This window comes from Gadus chalcogrammus, chromosome 20 (genome assembly GCF_026213295.1).
Source record: "Gadus chalcogrammus isolate NIFS_2021 chromosome 20, NIFS_Gcha_1.0, whole genome shotgun sequence".
Taxonomy (NCBI): Eukaryota; Metazoa; Chordata; class Actinopteri; order Gadiformes; family Gadidae; genus Gadus; species Gadus chalcogrammus.
The window spans coordinates 8,345,403-8,366,081 of record NC_079431.1 but is presented as its reverse complement, the minus strand read 5'-3'; the positions used below and the strand labels follow the sequence as shown (position 1 = coordinate 8,366,081).

Sequence of the window (20,679 nt, the reverse complement as noted above, 5' to 3'; positions counted from 1 at the left end):
GGCGGCGGCGGTGGCAGAACCTCCCCTGGCTAGCTCCCAGCTAAATCCCCCCCCCCCCACCCGAATCCTCCTCGCCAACGGGAAGGTCCGGCGCCAACTCCCACCGCCTCCAAACTGGGGCGACGGCGCCTCACTCACCAAGCGCTCACTTTAAGATGGATGGAAAATAGCCGGAGAGACGACCATGGCCGAATATATATATATATATATATATATATATACATGGACAAGTCGATCCGTCTTGGGGAGCAGCGAGGGTCTCTCTCCTCCTCAAGCCAATTAGGTGAATTATGCTGCAGTGATTTATCGTTAGTGCGCCGTGCGATTCAGATTAACCCCAGAGCAGGAGAGTTGGGGGGGGGGGGGGGGGGGGCATGAACAGAAGAAACAGTCACTGCGCAGGGAGGTGAGGGTGCACCTTCCGCATGCTTTGATGACTTTAACCCGCGAACCGCTTTGTCTTAGCTTTTATTGGGGGTTTTGAAGCCGACCACAACGGAAACGAAATGGGCGAAGAAGGTTTGAAATGTTCTTTCTTTAGATTGGAATAAGCCACCCCATTTTTTTTTTACATGAAGACAACCAGATCTAGAAGAACAGGATTATTGAGCCCCAGCTGGTACTGTGTGTCAGAGAGAGAGAGAGAGGCAAAGAGAGAGAGAGAGAGGCAAAGAGAGAGAGAGAGAGAGAGAGAGAGAGAGAGAGAGAGCAAGGAGAGAGAGAGGCAAAGAGAGAGAGAGAGAGAAGATAGAGAGAGAGAGAGAGAGAGAGAGAGAGAGAGAGAGAGAGCAGGGGTGGCATGTACTTGTGACGTCGTCGAGTGTGTGTGCATGTGTGAGTGAGGGGTGTGAGTGTCTGCGTACGTATGCCCGCGCGTGCCTCTGACCTGCGTGACGGGGATGTACATGGGCTCTGTGGACGGGTTCAGGAGGGTCATGGTGCCGTGGGGGTGGAGCCTGCCGTCGGGGGGCTTGGCCCTGCCGGCTGCGCCCTTCTCCGCCTCGCCCTCCTTCGCCGCCGCCGCCTCCTCCTGGTCGCTCAGGCACTCGAAGAACTCGTCCTCGCTGTCGCTCCACGAGTCCCACGACTTCCCCGGGGAGGCCTCCCGCGCGGCGCCGGAGCCGGCCGCCGTGGCGGCGGTGGCACCGGCCGCGCCCTCGCCGCGGCGGCTACGGCGCCCGTTCTCGCCGCCGCCCGGCAGCTGTCGGTCCCGCTCCTTTCCCCCGTCGCTGGCCTTCCGGGACTCGTCCCTCGCCCGCTTCCTCTCGATGCAGCAGTTGAGCATCTTGGTGGAGAACCAGACGCCCGCACACAAGCGCACACACCCGCAAACAAACACACACAAATACCCAAACACACACAGGCAGAGACAGAGGGTGCTGTTAGAAACACACTGCTATGGTAGGTCTGTGTGTCTGTGTGTGTGTGTGTGTGTGGTGTGTGTGTGTGTGTATGTGTGTGTCTGTGAGTCTGTGTGTCTGTGTGTCTGTGTCTGTGTCTGTGTCTGTGTGTGCGTGTGTGTGTGTGTGTGTATCGAGCTCAGAAGTGTCGGTACGTACATGGAATACCAATATACAATAACAAAGGGACTCTTTATCATTCTTTGCCGTTTTGAAATGTCTCGCCTTTCGGCCCATTCTTCATCTTTAGAGCGAACGACTCCACTCTCAACAACCTCATCTCTCAAAGAAGCGCCAGGCCTGCCACTTAATAACCACAAAGAACGGCTGGGCCCTAAAAGATGGCGGCCGAAAGGGTTAAAAATAGCAAAATAATAGAAACCGAAAGAACGGGAGGGGTGGGGGTAACTCAGGTAAAGCAAGAACAATGGAAGAAGGAAGAAACGGAGCGAAAAAGGAGAGAATGCGCGAAGCATATCTCACTGGGGGACGTCTCTGTTCCAGAGGATTCTAACCTCTCCTCCCGTCTTCTATCAGAGCTCCAGATGTCTCTCAGAGGCCCATTGCCTCGCTCTATTTTTACACAGCTGAACAAGCCCAGGGCCAGAGAACAAAACACCACTGCAGGTAAATGACCTAGACTGTATTTAGGGGGGGGGGGGGGGGGGGGGGTTGGCCGCATCAGAGCGAAGGAGAGCACAAAGTCGGCTTCTAATTGATCGTGATCAACCAGCAGCTAATTGTTACAGATGAGGCTCTTGTTTGAGCTCATAATTCAAGTCTTAATGCAATCAAACTCAACATTCCTCCCCCCGTTGTAGTGCTGCTGTTTTTTTGGGGGGGGGGGGGGTTTGTGTAATTTTTCCAGCACATTAACCTTCGTACTGTTCCATGGCATCAGCGTTGAGCGGTTGGCCGATCAAATTAGCCGTTCATTTGGCTTAGCGGCATGATTGAAACGCAAATAAAGCCGGTTGAACAGAGAAATTGCCCAATTAAAAAACGTCCAAGTTCTTTAAATAATAACAATTGTGTATTTCGTAAATTGGCCATGACAGAGATAACTAATTTAACTCAATATAAGGGCAGTTAACACTTTTTAAATTAATCTCATGTTTGCAAGAGGATCGTTCAAATTATACGCTTTTACATTAACGCAAAATATCTTGACATTGGTTAATTATCTTTGATTTCATTAACTCCATATTAGCTACAGCACCCTATTTCTTTCCTATTAAAGTAGAGCAAAGCCGTTGTGAAGTTAAGTATAGCCGAGTTATCCGAGTTATTTTAATGGGCAAGATGACGCACACCATCAAGGTGATACCTGAAACATTTCAGTACGAATTACATCTTGGGCTGATTTTTTTTCTTCTCCCTTCCCGTTGACAGCGTTATTGTGCGTGGGAGGTCATCGATTCCCTTTCCTGGCGAGTGAATCCGTTGTGATGCGATGCACACCATTTGATAGCCGTCCCCTCCCAGCGCTTGCTCATCAGCTTCAATTCAAATCAAACACTCACAGGCCCTCCTGGGACACTGGTAATTTTCTCCTAATATGTTTTGTATAGAGACGGGCGGCTCTCGGCTTGCAAAAAACACATATTTTAAATTGCTGTGTGCTTTGTTGGCTTTTCTTTTTCTGCCTTTGTTTTTTTTTAAGAATCTCTGCAACATTTTAAACCCCCGTTTCATCCTTTATCACCATTTCAATCCTTAGCCTGAATTACACTTTTAAAAATGTAAATCAAGTCGACAAGTTGGCTTTGGTACAGGATTAAATTGGGAACCACCCCAATCGTGCGTTCAAAGTCTCACGGGACAAGAGACGCAAATTCTTAACCGTGGTGCTAGTGATGCTTCAACCGTGGACACATGCGTGGGCCAAGACTGCAATATCCCCAGAGCTGAAACCCATCTCCGGCTATTTCTGCACCGTCCAATGACACACAGATGCAGAAAGCATCACACTGGATTTATTTTTGATATCACTGGCTTTCAATAAAAATAGCTTGGTTAAAAACGACAGATCTCTTTCAGAATAGTCTCATTTGGAAGACTGGACATTGGACAGTATTTCTTTGTATTTTTTGCACAATTAGATGGTGATATTGATATTTAACCTATTTTTTACTAAAATCAATGGACATCGTTTTTAACACTTGGGGAACTGTGAGACGTTGTCCAATGTGTTCTTAAAACAAGACTAATCTGAAATAAAGCAGCTCTCTTTTCTACAAGCTATTGAATTTGTGTGTGTGCATTGTGTGTGTGTACATACAGTATGTACAGGGTTTTTGTGTGTGTTTGCGTGTGTGCGTGTGTTCGCGCGCGTGTGTGTGTGTGTGAATAGGTGTGTATGTCAGTGGTTACCTGGAGCTTCTGATGCAGCAGACAACAGCGGAGATCAGGGGCTCCGCTGGCCAGCCTAGGAGTTGGAGAGGAGGTGAGAGGGAGTCAGAAGAGAACATTCAGACCTGCAATACCATTCTCTAATTCGGGCTCTAAGGAGGTCGCATCCTAAGGGACACACAGTGAAGAGATACGGTTCATTTAAGAGCGCAGGTAGGGGTTAGGGCTAGGGTTGAACCAGGAAACGATATACTTTGGCTTTGAGCAAAAAGCAACCATAGCCATCTGTTTGAAATTGTTATTGTTGTTGGGAGGATAACCCCTTGAGATGAAACTTCTCGTTTTCGAGGGGGTCCATCTACATCTATCCATCTATCCATTTCAGATGGCATGCAATTCAAAAATATATATTTGCGGTCAAATTTACAAGTTGTATTATTGACACAAAATATTCATCATGACTTTAGAACAGTGCCGCGGTATCCAACTCGGTGATTCATCAAATGACAGCCCTGTGAATCGGCTTGTGTCTGGTGTACCACCAACTGCTCTGAAGGCAGGAACTGCACAGAAACGCACTAGTACATTCACTAGAATAAAAAGGCTGAAACGACAAACGGGAAACGTTGGTGGATTTACAATGCGCACACTTGGAAATCCAATAGCATTCAATGCGAAATCATATTATGCCTTTCCTTTCAAAGTTTGTACCTGTATTGTGCTCGCCTAATATCTATTATTATGCCCCTGTGCTTCCCCTCTGACTTCCTATGTCGACCGCGTGAGTTCATCTGAACGTCTTTGACGATGCCAACTGAATGAAAGCAGCCCTCGTTAGTAAAAATGTTATACAAGGTTGTCGCCATGGCAGCCGCCATACTGTGTATCCCGATCGGCTCTTTTTATGGGTCTCATAATTGAGACCTGCCCTCCTTCTTTAGAAATAAAGAGCTGGGTTCCATTGAGGTGACTTTCTGTTTTCCAGTACTGAACATGATGATGATGATGATGATGATGATGATGATGATGATGATGATGACAAATAGCTGCATGCAAATAAGGGCGCTGGCACCATTAAAGATGTATGCTTTTACTATTTTGCGGTTGAATGTAATATGCAACGCTACGTACGGCCAGGTGAGCGATTGCGCGGCTTTCCACTTCAGGGTGGAAAAGGTTTAGAAAATGAAGGTCAGCCCTACCCTTAGCTGAGACCCCATGTTCTAGAAGAACTCCTGGGGGGAGACAGTACAGAGCCCTGACCCCAAACCAAAAACCTTAAGGGGCGCAGTTACACCTTGATGCTTGTTTGGTTACAGAGGTATTCTTACGAAGAACATGGATTTGCGCAAGTTTATGAAGAGTTCAGAAGAGGGTTTGAATAAGTGTATTTCTTTAGTGGTCAGACAACAAGTTGTTGACAAGAAATCTTAACAGACACATTACTACAGTTACCAACTGCTGGCTGAGTTTGGGCGTGCCGATTACGTGCTTCCAATCATGTCGCCTCCAGTGACATGATTGGGTAATCAAATATGAAGGGACCAGAGAAGTGAAACGCTTGATGGTCTGCCATCAGCCTATAGATATTAATCTAGAGTCTGATTTGAGAGAATAGACCTACCCGTAGACTAGGTGGTTGTTCTCCCAGCGGAAGCGCATCTCTAGCACAAACTCCTGCCACAGATGGGCCAGGGCGCGCACGCCACCGTGGTAGAAGTTTACCAGGCACACGCACAGGGCCAGCCGATAGGTCAGACTGTCGCTGGGCGCCGACTTCAGCTGGTTGAACAGGTTCTGGAAGGAGAGGGAGTCGATGAGACGGGTGGTGGGCATGAAGGACATTGCGGGGAAAAAGTTTGGACTTCAACTTTTAAAAACGTGGAATATATAGTGGCAGAAAGGGAATACCAATTATTCACTGGCTGCATGAAATGCCACTTGAAGAACTAATTATCGCAGCCTTTTGTACACAGACGGCATTTTCACAGATACAAAAAAACACAAAGCCGCTTCTTTTTATCTGTCTTTAATGTGTAAATGAGCCCAGAGATTATTATTTTTTCCTGCTCAAATTGTGAATTGTGCTTACTTGTAAATTGTGCACAATCCGATAGTTTGGCGAGGTGTTTGTTAGCGCTTCATCCGATAAAGGCTTTGAAGTGGCTGCCGAATTTCTCCTTTCCCTTATCTAAAGCAGAAACCTCTTTTTATCCTTGAATTGGCGTATTCAAGCCGCAGAACTACTGCCCTCCCCCCATAACTCTCTTTTCTCTCCCTCCCTCTCTGTGAACACCCCCTTTTCTCTTTAACGTGCCATTAAAGAGCAGCAGGAATAATTTGTGTCGATGGGAGGCACGTTAGACCCACATAATCGGAGTCTTTATCGGGCTCGCTCCTGCCGCCGGTGCTAGGTGGCGGCGCGGCCCGGCCGTCGCTGGCGTCCGAAGTCCCCGTCGAAGACCTCTCCACCGCCGCGTCCGGGAATAAATACTAAGAGGGGGGAGGGGGAGGGAGGGAAACGAAGAAAGGACGAAACAAAGACGCGTTTTAAAACAAGGATATCTACCTACAAACACACACACACACACACACAAAGACAAATATTCTGCCTGGCAGCATTAGGCTAAACTCAAAAACTCTGCAACACGTGTTTCTTAAGAAAGAGGAGCTGTGTGGGGGGGGGGAGTCGGATGAGCCGAAAACATAAATAAATGACCCTAGCAGGGATGAAAGAGACGGGGGGGTTCTGACGGCGGAGGGAGCTGCGGTCCCCTTGGGAGGGCTTGTAGCTCCCTTTCTTTTAATAAGCTGTGATGTTTTATTCACAGCCCCGCTCACCGGCTGGGCCTCTAGGGCGGGTTAAAAGGCCAGACAGAGTATCGGTGTGGTGGAGGGGGGCCTCCGGTCGGTGGACCCCCGCCCCCCCCAGCAGACCCCCAGGTGCTGTGTCAGCTCCTCTATGATGTGGCGTATAAAGGAGGGAGGGGGGGGGGGGGGAACCGACCATTTGCAGAAATCACACATAGACAGGGTCCGAAATGAACAGCCGATGGTGGATAACTTTGTTAATTTGGATTCGTAAAAAATAAAAAAAGGTGCAAGGTAACTACAAAAAAATTGCTTGTCTAAGTGGATTTTCCGTCTCCGGAAGGTAAAAAGCCGAAAGGGAATTTTTGACCCTGCAAGACAATGTTCTGAGAATGGACGAGATGATTAGACGAGACTGGATGGGAGAGGGAGAGGGAGACAAGACTGGATGGAAGGGGGAGGAAGGTAGACTAGACTGGTAGGTGAGGGAGGAAGATGGACTAAGGGGCAGAGGGAGAAAGGGAGACTGGATGGGAGAGGCAGAGGGAGGATGGGAGACTAGAGTGGGTGGGAGAGGGAGGATGGGAGACTAGAGCGGAAGGGAGAAGGAGAGGGAGGATTGGAGACTAGAGTGGGCTGGAGAGGGAGAGGGAGGATGGGAGACTAGAGTGGGTGGGAGAGGGAGAGGGAGAGGGAGGATTGGAGACTAGAGTGGGTGGGAGAAGGAGCAGTAGGAAGATAAAATAGACTTGATGGGAGGGGGAGTGGGAGGGGGGGGGGGGGGGACGACGACGACCGAGTGTCTCACCAGCAGGATGGAGTTGAGCACGTCGTTGCTGAGCGGCGACTCGTCGACGCGGCGGTGGCGGCGGATGTGCTTGCGGGCGCTGTGCACCATGCTGGAGACGGACAGCTTTGACATGGGCGCGGCCGCCGGCTCCGTCAGCTTGGAGAGAGCCGCGCTGAGGTCAGTGTTCTCTGCGAGCCGCGGGACGACAAGGGAACACGCGGCGTGGTTAAGCTCACCATCCCTGCGGAGTAATTACTAATCAAGTTAGCCGACGCAGGCAATTACACTGGACTCAGTATTATTAACAACGATGATCCATTATATTGTGAGCGCGCGTGTGCGCGTGCGTGTGAATGTTAAGCCACGGTGTGCTTAAGATACAGACCGATATTGCTGTATCAACATCCATGTATCGGGTAATGTCTAATAACACCAGATTGCTACAAAAAACTGTACTACTTTCAAGCTCGGAGAGAGCTTAAAAACACATTGTCTAGCCCTGTGGGGGGGATGGGGTTTGCATTCAGCTACGTGCCTTAATGGCTGTATAATCTTTGCAGTGTACCATCAGTGCACCTCTCTCTCTCTCTCTCTCTCTCTCTCTCTCTCTCTCTCTCTCTCTCTCTCTCTCTCTCTCTCTCTCTCTCTCTCTCTCTCTCTCTCTCTCTCTCTCTCTCTCTCTCTCTCTCTCTCTCTCTCTCTCTCTCTCTCTCTCTCTCTCTCTCTCTCTCTCTCTCTCTCTCTCTCACAGCCAGGGAAATTACCAGGCAACCGAGAGACAGGATGATGCTGAGAGGAGCATATGCTGCTTTGCATGCAGGGCTAAACAAACATGTTTATAGTCCCAGACTACCAATACATAAAGATACTGCAGTGGGCGCTTTGGTTATTTTCAGAGCCGCGTTCTGGGACATTTTTTAAAGAAAAAAGAATGAAACTTGCAAATGCGTGGCGATCTACAAAGGGCTATCAAAGAGTACCGGTAGATAGATCACAAAATGTTGAAAGTCAGGCTTGGGCTGGTTTTGCTTCTTTCCGGGGGAACGTAGACATCGTGTCTTTCTTTTGGAAAGCAGTGAGCGTTGGCGTTTATACGCAAAGGCGGTCGCACTGCTGTCGAAGACAGCGCTTTCGACAGAGTACAATACACTGTTCGCCTAATGATGCGAATGGATGATCCCACATGGAATCACTCATGTGGTATTGTGGTGCAGAGCACCAGCAGACAGTCAATTTGGTGGCAAACCTTGTATTTGGTCTGTGCGGGTATGGCAATACCGAGTCAGATTTAAGGGTAGCTTTATATACTTAAGGGTGTGAAGTGAGTGGGCGATGGAGCATCGCAACTCGTATGACAATACATTGTTTTTGGCAGTCAGCCACAAGCTTAGTTGTTTGAGGACAGTTTTTGGTAATTGCAAGACAGACCGGAAGCACAACAATAAGATAATCAGCAGCACAATCTCCTGTAATCATCGACATAATATAATGTGAATGTAAATGTTACACCTGCACAGGCTTAATTTTCATTATTGCACACTCTCAAAACACCTTAATACACAGGCATTTACATTTTCACACATTTTTCATATTCCACACTCGTTATTTAACACGTTTTCACAGATGTCGCTGATGAGCTATGAATATTCACGTGGAGCAAGAATCGCAAGATTATAGTTATTATTCCAGAATAACACCTATGTTTCATTTAGCGCCTATTGTTTGTTAGCCGTCATTCATCCTTCACCGATATTAATATTGCAGATTCTCTAATGGCACAAGGTCCTAATCTACCCCGAGATAACCAAACGGAAAATAAATCTATAAAGCTGTCGTCGATACAATCTGCTAACCCGACCCCAAAAAAACAAGCTCCTCCAATGGCGAGACAGAATGCTAACCTTTGCCCTCTTCCTCGGTCAATCCTCTGCCCAATATCTCCTCGGTGGATTCCTTCCTACAGCAAAGCTTGAAGAACTCGTTCAGGAAGTCTCCTGGGGAAGAGAGGGAGAGGTGGGCGATGGAGAGAGGATCAGTAAGCTCTGGGAGCAGACGAAAAGCAGATGCTTCAGTGTGCATCTCAATTCTGAGGCTACAAAGCTACACCGTGCTGTGTTTATTAGCTATAATGTACAGGGTAATTAAAACATGGCATCTCATTTATGTAGCTGGCATTTTATTTACCTAGTTGAAGCCCCAATGAGGAGAAGGAAAACATTATGAAACAGTAGACATTGTTGGGGTGAATCCTAACCCAAATTACAAATTCTGAAAGTTTGTTTGTCCCCCATTTTGCAAACAAAAAGATAATAATAAGATAAGTTATTTTGATGCATTGAAAGGTTCCACGATAGTGGGTAAAGATGTTGGAAGAAGGGAAAGTAATGCGCTCATCATTTCTTAAACTAAACTGCCAGACATTCCATCAATGTTACAGAGCTTGTATTTAACCCACATCATAAACACATTAAACCAGTTTACAGAAATTCAGAAATTCCCACTGACCGATGTTTACTGCCATACCAACCACTCTGTTGGTTTGTTCTTTTAAACCATACTCTGTTGTCCGTAGACTGTGACTAATAGGCAAATGAACAGCATGCGACAGCTATGACTGCTATGCGTGTTTTGTTGATCATGCACAGAAAACAAAACGAGCAAATAGCCTTTTTCTGTCCATGTTATCAGATTATGAACACTGAAACAATCTTTTAAAGGGCTTCCACACAGACCTAACCGCTAGGGGGTAGCTCCTACCCACCAAGCTAATGGAACTTTCAACCCACTTTAGGTGTGCCACTGAAGGAGTCTATATGGACAGAACTGTGGAAGCTCTTTATTAGCACTATGAGCCACACACGTGGTTGCCCTTCCATGACACATCTGTGCAAGGGATCCGTGCAGGCCATCAACGCACAGCAGGAGGCCTATGGGGGGATAGGGAGTCTGCAGAGCAAGCACATGGAGACGGCCTCTTACCTAACAAGCATTGGGGATTTTCCGCTTTCCTGACTCGCACAGACCAGTGGGGGGCTTGGAGAGGGTCCAGGTCGCTGCCGGGTCACACACACAGAGCGCATATGGTCAGATGATCACACACAGAGAAAAGCAGAGAGCGCGTGTGTGTGTGCGTGCCAACCACATCGTGTCACCTACACCGAGTACTATCAAGGTTGAAAGTATGCGGGGGCTAACACTCAATATGTTCTGGTATTTTGTGGAGAGATATGGATTCCCACAATGTTTCACAATCCAATGAGAAGACCACACACAATCCAATGGATCTCCCCAAATTCCTCTAAATTGCATGCATAACCTTTAGCAGTATTCTCATAACTGCAAAAACATTTAAACAAGCGCTTTCACATTTGCCCAAGGCTTCAAAATGTGCCACAAATAGCTGGGAATGTGAACCCAATATTTAGTAGTCGGCACATCGTAATATCTCTTAGTGTATTCAGCAGCCCTGCAGCCTCAATTAGAAACAAGTTTTTAAGTCTACAGTGGCATTCGCTTTATTTTACTGAATTCCCTTCCCTGGCATTTGCTTTTCAGATTTATTGCCACCCTTATTCTCCACTCTCTCGTTTTCGGGTGGAGGTATGTAAAGGAACAGGGTTGACAATGTCTTCTCGTCCTTGAATGACACACAAACCCGATGGAGGAGGTTTGAAGGCGAGGGCTGTGAATGCTGTGGTATTGTTAAAAAAACAACATAAAAAACGAGTGGTTGGAGGGTTGGGCTTGTGATGAGATAAAGACAAACATTACAGTCGACTATAATAACTCGCTGGCTGAGCAGCATTTCCTCAGCAACGCAGTGAAGCAGAGAATGATTCATTTGGAGTGAATCAGTGACTCTCATGATGATGGAAAGGCGCTGGATGAGACTACGGTACTTAGGCTTTCATGTAAGTAAATATATAGAAATGTATATATACACTTCCCGATGTACATGCAGGTACATTAGAAGTGAATCATGATGATTAATCAACAGCAGAGCAGGTGGAGAGTTTATTTTGCATACAGTTTGGCCTTCTCTTGTTGTTCAAAAAATCCAAGGGAATTAAAACCGCGTTTTACCACCGCCAAAACATCAATTCTCCCACTCCTCATGGCGAAGGCTGTCGGAGAGAGTGCATTCTATTTTAATTAAGTAAAAACAATGAAAACACACGTCGCCATTTAATTAAGTGCGTTCCGGTTTTTTCCACTCGCTTTCTCGACGCACGTGTCTCGGTCGAGGAGCAGAGAGGGTTAGAAAAAAATGATGGATTATGAAGTGGCGGTGATTGACACTTACGAGTAGACGTCGTTATCCACCACAATGCCTTCGGTCAGGTGCGGCCAAGTGGTGGCGAGGTGCAGCTCACTGAGGCCGAGGTCGATAACGAGGAGGGAACAAACGAGAGAATGTCATTCTGCATTTGATTATTCAATCAACCGTCTTACCGGCGCATCAGTGTTGTTCCGTCCCTGATTTGACAGAAAATATCTCATTAAAAAAAATAGTATTGAAAATGTAAAAAGAAAGAAAAAAGACACTGTGTGTGGCTGTGGGGGTGAGGGCGTGAGATAAATTAGGCGTGCATTGTCGTCATGGTTTCGGTGCCCTCACCTGATTGGGTCCTCGCAGGCGCCGAACGGAAGCTTGCCGAACTCCACCCCACCCACCTCGCCTCCGAGAAGAGCGTCAAAGTCTGCCAGAACATATATCGAACACACCCCTCGCTCATTATCACCGTATGGGCTACGGATCAGAGGGATTTATTGCCAAAAGGACGGGTACCAAAACGCAACATGGAAACAACTCCTACCGATCGCCTAGTTCATAGCTCTGAGGCGGGCAAAAAAAAGAAGAAGCCGGGTCAAAGCCACAGCCCACGTCCTTCAAAATACAGAATCGAAGGAATAACTTGTAAATGACCTTTCTGCTCTAACTACTGCTGCTTTCTCACACTGCAGGGGGATGGATGGATGCGGTGCCAGGCGGGAGTTATTTTTATTTTGGACTAAAACAACATATTTTGTTGACCTCCTTGTGGTTCCTCTGCTTTCTCCGCTGAACCACTTTGAATGGGGAGCTTCTCTTCGAGCCGCTAAAGGCCGTTGGGTAGAACACGCTGGTGAACACACAGAGCACGGCAGGGATGGGGGTTATATCAGCATCGCCCTCCTGTTGGGCGGCTGATACGCTTGGGTTCACTGATCTCGTACACATTACTCACTTGACCTGCCGTGCATCCCCGACCCATGTCTGACATCGCCATTATTCCTGTCAACCTTAAATATGAATTAAATCTAATTCTAAGCATCCGTTTCCAACTGTGTTTCCCATCAAGAAAACTACATTTAATTTCAGTGTGCCGCATGAGTGGGCACGCTGAGAAGATTCAGCCAACTTTATTTTCCACCCATTCCCTGATTGGGCAACTAGCGTGAGCCGATTAAAAAAAAAAGGGAGAACGACAGACCCTTGGAAAAAAACTGAAAACGATGAAAGATCAAGAAAGGAAGAAATGGCAGACTGTCTCTTTAAGGCCGGGCCAGGGGATTGGCAGGTATAGGACCCCCCCCCCCCCCCCCCCCCCCCCTGCTGTGTCGGGCTGTACCTGGAGGCTGCTGGGGCCAGGAGTACTGCTGCCAGTCTTGCAGGACGTAAGTGAAGCGGATGGCGATGGTGACGGGGGGCAGGGGGGTCAGGGGACAGCCCTGATGACAGGAAAGATAGGAAAACAAATAAAGAAGAGGAAGAAGAAGAAATATGACATATCACATACATTAAGATAATGTATATCTATATGGAAAAATACCGGGAGGAAAGTGAACGCCAGAGAGCGGGAGGACACGTGAAGGGTATCAAAGAGGAGAGGAATTGGGACAAGGGCAAGAGGAAAGTCAGCTGTGGGCCTGCGATGCAGAGGACATTTCAGGACAGCGGGACCGGGATTAGATTCATGCCAGTGGTCCACTCACACGCCTGTCCGAGCGACCGTTTCTGCCCCCCCCCCTCATTGACGTGCGTCCATGACACCACTCACTATCTTGGCCTTGAAGATGTCGAGCAGGCCAGACAGGTGGTTGTACTGGCTGGGCACCTTGCGGAGGTGGACCATTTCAAAATCGGTGCGCACGCCCGGACCCTGGCACTCCCCGGCGTACAGCCGCCTCCACTTCTGCTGGATCTGCACAAACATTGGCACCTGACTGCGGACACCGGGGCAGAGGAGGGACGGGTGGGAGGGAGGGATTTAATAATAAAAAAAAGTATTGTAAGTCCGTGTCAGGTTGTTCCGTCAGATACCGTTGTAGGTGGTGGAGCAGGTTTTGCTGCCCACCCCACCACTCGCCCCCCTCCGGGCAAGCACGATTTCTACAGCAGCTGCACAGTGCTACCAGGTGGACGCTTGCGGAAGTGCAGCCAATAAACGCAAAGCGTTGAGAACCTCGGGATGTTGCGTTCATGTCGTTAACGACGGTCATTTCAACGTGAGGAGAGAGAGAGCTCACCCACTAATGACACTGCAATGCCACATAGGAGCAGTTTTGTGAACATTACATTCATTGTCTGAGACAGCTCGCGTCCAGTGTCATTTAAACCCAATATAATTAGCATATTCATGACTGTTATGTATTGTATCTCCCCCTATGCCTTTCTGTCTACAGCAGCAGTGAGAGAAGAAGGGGGGTAGGGGGGGCAGGTGACCCGAGCTGTTGCCGCCTGCTGCCGTCATTTCAGTTGCTATGGATACTGATTGACCCAACGTGATCCGACGCCACAGCGAGAGTTCTGCACGCCCACCATGTTTCTATTTAAAAATCAAAGGGCTGCTTGATGTATAACAACCTGCGAATGCAAAGAAATAAAGAAAATCTGCCTTGATCACACATTGTTTTTTTTCCTCACATGAAGTCTGCGCTCGCTTCCTCATTGCGGGTTAACAATAAATAAATGTATGATTTTGTATTATTTAAAAAATCAGTTGACTGTGAACCAGATCACGTGACCCAGCTCATATCAAGCAGCTGATGAACAACAGCACAGCAGACAATCTCCACCAGGCCACAGCCAGCTACAAACAAACCCTTTTCACCTCACACCTCGCACAGACACACACACACACACACACACACAACAATCAGTGTCTGCAAATTAATAAATGTAGAAGTAATCCATTCCTGGGATGTCACCATGGATACACGACGTCGCTGGTGAGACGTGCTGATGTGCATAAGCTGTCCAAAAAATGCACAGTAACTTGGCAGCGATTACAAAGCAGCACAATGACGCTGTCAAGCAATTATCTTCGCCATTGTCATTGCACCTGTAGTGAGATGTCTCATGTCAGTAATGTTGGGAAAATTCTTCAGAGGAAAGGAAAGTTGCTATCTGACAAATGACGGATCATCGAAATAAGCAACAGTACCCTGTGCGTGCCATATTGACTCAAAGCAATTTCTACTCCTGATTCGATTTTTTTAGGACAATATGATTGCATCTACTCTAACAACAGTCTTACCAAAGTTGGCAAACAATTTTAATAGCTGCCTTTATTTTTAGCATTTGAGCTAAATATTGGCTTGACATTTTTAGTCTCAATTAGTCTGAGACAGACAACCATAAAGCAAGCCTTACCATTTTCAAGTCAAATAAAGATTCCAAAATATGTATCTTCCTATAGAAAACGATATGGCTACGGGTATATGTCTACTAAAATGCCCAAAAAACAGGTTCCCTACCTCTTTGGCGCAGTGGCAGTGAAGGAGCTGGTTGGGGCACCATCAAGGATTAGTGATTCCCAGTGTGGAACCACCAATAAATTACCTAAAGTTCGTCCCACACTATTTAGGTCTCATTTTTTTAGAAAACACTTGAAATGTAAAAATCTACAACTTTTGAGTTTTAACTCAATGGTCGGTTCATCGATATAAATCAAGAGTAGGATGGTAGGATGTGATCTCGTCACTCATGCACACGTTTTTCAACCAGCTCGCCGAGGATCCCACTGAATCCGTTATTTTGTCTCACAACAGCAGAACGAGTTCATTCATTGCTCATTGAATTGTCAGTGCATGTAGTGCATGCATTGGATATTCATGAAATACCCCCTCATTCATCTCCGTAATTGGTGGCCAGCTGAGCACAGCCAGCGAAAGTGTAGGAAGAGAAACTGGGAACCGAGAATATGCTCCTCGACAATGTTCGGAAAAGCAAATGTGCCGACAAATGCATTTGCTTGCATTATGGCAATGCAGGCACAACTTAATCAGCACATTTTAAAATACTACAAACTAAAGGCTTAACTGTGTGCTGCTTTACATCTGTCATCAGGGCTCACTCAAGGATCATCTCTGCATTGCTTTGTTTTTGTGTGCTAACCAACTGATGCGCAACGCATACTACTCCATGGTAATTGCACAATGGAATAGTGTATCGCTTCCATGATACAATCCAAAAAATATCTCCAGCACTGCACTTTAGGGTATGTTACTTTGCACACCACTTGGGTGACATGCCTATTCCAACATCGTCATGACTTTTCACAGCCCAAAACTCATTAACTATAAAACGTCTTCCTTCTGGAATGTAACCGCAGCCATCTCACAGGGAATCAGATTGAGATCTTCCGTCTCCATTCTGTGACTGTCTACATTGTGCTTTACACAAGATATGCAGAGAAGATTGATCAATAACGCAACCCTGATTTTAACCCAGCTCCAATCACACATCAGACCTAGATCAAACATACCTGTTAAACCTTGTGAAATGAAAAGCTTTCTCAACCTAATAACTAAACCTTATTTAATTTCCGATATGATTATCTTATAACAAAAAACTCATTCTCAAAAAAATATTTGTATCTATTTATACCCAAGCTCAAAGATCGTCATCCAATACCTTAAAATAACCATTTATACTTAAACCTAAATAACTTTTTGTGCACACATGCACTTTTAGATTCAAACATTTTTAAATCATGACTTAGTCTTCTTCTCAAGAATATAACTCCTCGACCAACGGCTTAATAAATCCAGTGTTCTTCTCTCTAAATCAGATAAATGGTCATGGTACTGTAGCATTAAATGCAATCAGTGAGGGAGCGCATGTTTAATACCTCAACATGCATGCAGCATCACGTTTAAATGCTATCAGAGAATGAGCAAACGGCGCGTCCTCTTGTGCATTCTTGGATATGATTTCCACCGTCACGTGGTATGCCATCGTTTCCATTCTCGTCCTCTCCTCCTTATCGCAACTCGCAGGCTCCCCCATCTGGTATAAATTGCCATTAAACGCACAAAGCCAAAGTTCCAGCAACGTATACAGCTATCTGCTCGCATTAGGACCACCATTACAGGTCACCCAAAGGTTTAAGTACATACTGACAGCATACTGTACACGAGAGCAGCACAGCATGAAGGAATAATTTGCATTTGTATTTTGTCTTGTTGACACTCATAGACAACAATGAAAAAAATTCAATAAGAACGATGCAAAATATCGATTGAAGGGTCAAAATAAGACATTTGAATGTATACAGAGTAAAGAGCAGAAAGGGGGACAGAGAGTAGGCAGTACATTGCTTCTTAGTTTAAAACTAAAATTTAAAATTGAAATGGGACTCACCAACCGCTGTTGGCCAGAGATATAGAGACGGAGCTGAGCAGTAAGTTGCACTTGGACTCGCTGGTGATGGCTTCACAGTTGGTCCCCGGTGAGATGACCAAGAACTCTCGCATGCCATACCTGTCGGAACAGACCAGGGAAATCAATCTCAACGCCCCAGAGCACAGCTTGGTTATTTCCCCTTATCCCTTTCTTTCCGTTTTAATTAGGATCTTTTTTTTTTTTTCTACCTCCTTCATGTCCCTGCTGCTGTGAGACAGCTAAATATCCTGTAGGGGATTAAAGCTAGGGTAGGCAATTTGGAGATACCAGCCAGAGTAAACTAGATTTTGAAAGTATCCAACCCAAAAAAACAAAACTCTCTCTTCAGGACTCCCTCCCTGGCTAGCTTAAGTAATAGGTCTGCCTAGCCTTTTGGAAGACTCTGGTCATGGGCAGTCAGTGCACAGGCAGAATCCGCAAAGGTAGCTGGGTAGGTAGTTTGAAAAAGAGGTAGGCGATCCAATGATTTCAATAGTTTTATTTTTTTGTGATAGCTTTTGAAAGATTGATTGCTGTCGGGGGGTTAAGGATTTCTACAAATATGGCAAAAGATGCTTTTAAAATAAAACGTCAACCCTAGCTTTAAAAAAAAAATGCAATTTGATCTTGTAGTAGTATCATTATAAGTAGCTTAGTAGTTATATATTTTATATACTCTTAGAGAGTTTGTTGGAACGGCGAAGTTGCCTTAGTAAATACGAAATGCAGAAGATCATCTTCTTGGCGTATTGTGTACTGTTCTATATGGAGACAGAATCTAAGTAACTCAATGCATGTTGATGTACGTCCATGGCTCACTGCATGTACTGTACATTTATAATTATGTGTGTGGCAATAGATTTGATGCTATTCATTGCGTTCATATCAGGACATACTAGTACAGCCGGCCAAGTTGCAATAGCAAATAAAACTTCAGAAGATCATCTTCTTGGCGTGTTGCATCCGTCAGGTTTATGTCTACCATGTTCACATTTTGATATTCTGCGTGTGAAAAGGGGGGCACTCACCATCGCACCAGACAGTGCGCCCTCGGAGGAAAATCATTGTTCATACACAGGAGGTCCTGCATAGCCAAGGGAAATGCATCTAGAGACACAGAGCAGATCAGTTCAGAGGGAATGAAGCACTTAAAATAAATAAATAAATCAATAAACAAGGCAAGGGCAAGAAAATCTCAAAAAAAATATTAGCATAATCGATTTTGAAGTTGAATTGAATACAATTAAACTGTAAACTAATTTACTAAAATAAATAGAATCTATGATTAAGTAACGGAATCATTATCTTGATATACATTCAATAAACTGTGCCATATTTATACATTTTAAGTGCAACAAATACCATATTATACATATCAATGTGGGTTATTCTGATATTTGCCATATCGCCATGGCAGAAGGAAAACTAAATGACTACTGTACCTTCCTCGAGTTCCTCTTTCAGATCACTCTTGTCTGATTCCTGCTTCAAGTAGTGGTGGGTTATAGAGAACTTGAAGTCAGCGAAGTTGATCTCCTGAGACTTTTCCTCCCAGGTGCCACTGGTGTATTCACCCTGATAAGAATACATAATAGGTTAGTCCTTTAAGTAACTTTGGCATTGTTGAGCAACCACAGCTTCACCTCAGCTGCATCACCAGTCCCGTTGTACATTCATATCCAATAAAAGGACTCTCTGTCCTGGATTATTCCATTTATACCACGGTTATCAACAATGACTTAAGATGCCACCTCATCATTAACATTGTTGATTTTTTTTATCTACTTAATGAGCTGAAATGAACATGTGCTTCCAAATGCTTTGGGCATTTATATTTTTTGACATCAAGGTAACATATGGTTGGATGTTGTATTTGACAGTTGTTTTTATTGTCAGATTTGTAGCAGAGGTGTCTGTTAACCATAGACACCCTTGGAAAGCAAATAGACAAATCAGGTTAAAGTATTCAACAATGCTTTATAGAGAATATAAATAGGTATAAAGAGGAATCAAAATATGTCTTCTCAGAGGTCTTACTTTGGGGAAAAAGGTAAGGACCAGTGAAAAGGTGGGTTTACCTTCTCTGGAGAAGCCCTTCCGGCAGAGCTGCCAATGAGCTTCCAGTCATTTAACACTTCCTCAACTCTTGACACAAACCTGTCGAGGGACAATCAGTTTTAGTTCTGCTTTCATTCAGTGCATTAACTGCGGGCTCAGAAGCAATCAGCGTAAACATGTACCAGGAAAAATAAATGCAAAGCAAAAACATCCAGCCTTTAGATGAATTCAACAGCTGTATGTGAGTCAATATGTACTTATTAATACTACACAGGATTTTTTAATTAAATTAATTTAGAACGTTTTAAATATCTTGGACCCTCCCCCATTTTGTCCACCCTGCTTTCATATACGATTCTAGCTATACTATAGCTTCAGACATGTCACTTGTAATAAGCACCCAACACTGCTCTATATGGAGACAGAATCTAAGTAACTCAATGCATGTTGATGTTTGTCCATGGCTCACTGCATTTACTGTACATGTATAATTGTGTACGTAGCAATATAGTTGATGCTATTCATTGCGTTCATATCAGTACATACTAGTACAGAGGTTGAAAGTTTTCTGAAAAGTTCAGTCATATAGCGCAAGGCTGAACATAGAAAAATGTAACACCCAATAAGATGATTGTGCAAGCAAGATATTTTATGGCAAGGAACAGATTAGCACTTTCAACCATGTTTTCTGCTTGGCTATCCACATGTCTCGCATGAAGTTGAACATGAGGTCAAACACAACACTCAAAACCTCACTTTATTATAATCAATGACGAGTATTGTTTAAAAACGTAGCTAGACGTATCATAAGAGAGGTGAAGCCAAAGCTAGCTAGCTCTCTCCTCACAGCACCTTTCCCATTCGGACGCGGTAGTGAAGTCCGTGATCTCAAACACCTCCGTCTCGGGCTGCGAGGAAAATACATTATTGTCACTTCAGTCGTTTATAAGCATGGGATCATATTGCTGAAATAGTGTCATAGTTGTTAAATAACTCACATCACTGTCCGCTGCCATCGTGAATACCTCTTGTTTACTTTTTTGTCATATGTTTCGTTGCATTATGGGAGTGCAGTGACGTCAGCACCAAGCCGAAACAGCTCGTGCCTGACGTGGAGCATCAGAGCCTGCAGGAGTCAGCATCATGGATGTAAAGGAAAAACCGCAACAGGCTGCCCGTTGGGAGGGAAATCATAAACAAAAATCATGTTTTGCCACCAGTGTTAAGTGATAAGAGAGTAAACAATCGTACGACAGTGCATCTAATTCAGAGGGACAGAAAGTCCCCCAGACTGGATAGAAAGGGATGCCAATGGTATACCTTTTTTGTGATCCTGCTATCCCATATAGTATATTAATTCTGCAGGGGTTGTTGTAGCCATGTCACCATTCGTATAAATGGCATTCGTAAAAATAATCTGCCTTTTCTAGTTTGAGGAGGCAGTAGGAACGGTCCGAAGTAGGAAGTCTAATAAATCGGACAACATAGGCTACATATGCAATAGATTGTATTGTTTTGTTATTTTCATTTACACATGAAATAGATACATTAATTAATTGCGCAACGCGAATTAATAGCCAATAATGTGGAAATAGCATGTCCGCAAACAAACGTATTCA

The 20,679-nt window shown here is 45.3% G+C and overlaps 1 protein-coding gene across 1 annotated transcript in view; it reads right to left on the bottom strand.

Moving 5' to 3' along the window:
• The window catches only part of rab3gap1 (RAB3 GTPase activating protein subunit 1), a 48,082-nt gene extending 27,718 nt beyond the window's left edge, over window positions 1-20,364 (bottom strand). Inside the window, exons 1-17 of the mRNA XM_056579433.1 lie at window positions 20,059-20,364; window positions 19,913-19,968; window positions 19,081-19,159; window positions 18,445-18,577; window positions 18,031-18,109; window positions 16,982-17,101; window positions 13,395-13,560; window positions 12,966-13,065; window positions 11,972-12,053; window positions 11,657-11,725; window positions 10,333-10,406; window positions 9,255-9,347; window positions 7,372-7,541; window positions 6,123-6,245; window positions 5,377-5,549; window positions 3,774-3,828; window positions 887-1,285 (exon numbers count right to left, since the gene is read on the bottom strand). Coding sequence (XP_056435408.1) covers window positions 887-1,285; window positions 3,774-3,828; window positions 5,377-5,549; window positions 6,123-6,245; window positions 7,372-7,541; window positions 9,255-9,347; window positions 10,333-10,406; window positions 11,657-11,725; window positions 11,972-12,053; window positions 12,966-13,065; window positions 13,395-13,560; window positions 16,982-17,101; window positions 18,031-18,109; window positions 18,445-18,577; window positions 19,081-19,159; window positions 19,913-19,968; window positions 20,059-20,076 — 1,989 coding nt within the window. The 5' untranslated portion in view covers window positions 20,077-20,364. The remainder of the gene's footprint in view (window positions 1-886; window positions 1,286-3,773; window positions 3,829-5,376; window positions 5,550-6,122; window positions 6,246-7,371; window positions 7,542-9,254; window positions 9,348-10,332; window positions 10,407-11,656; window positions 11,726-11,971; window positions 12,054-12,965; window positions 13,066-13,394; window positions 13,561-16,981; window positions 17,102-18,030; window positions 18,110-18,444; window positions 18,578-19,080; window positions 19,160-19,912; window positions 19,969-20,058) is intronic.
• Between the last annotated feature and the right edge of the window lie 315 nt (window positions 20,365-20,679).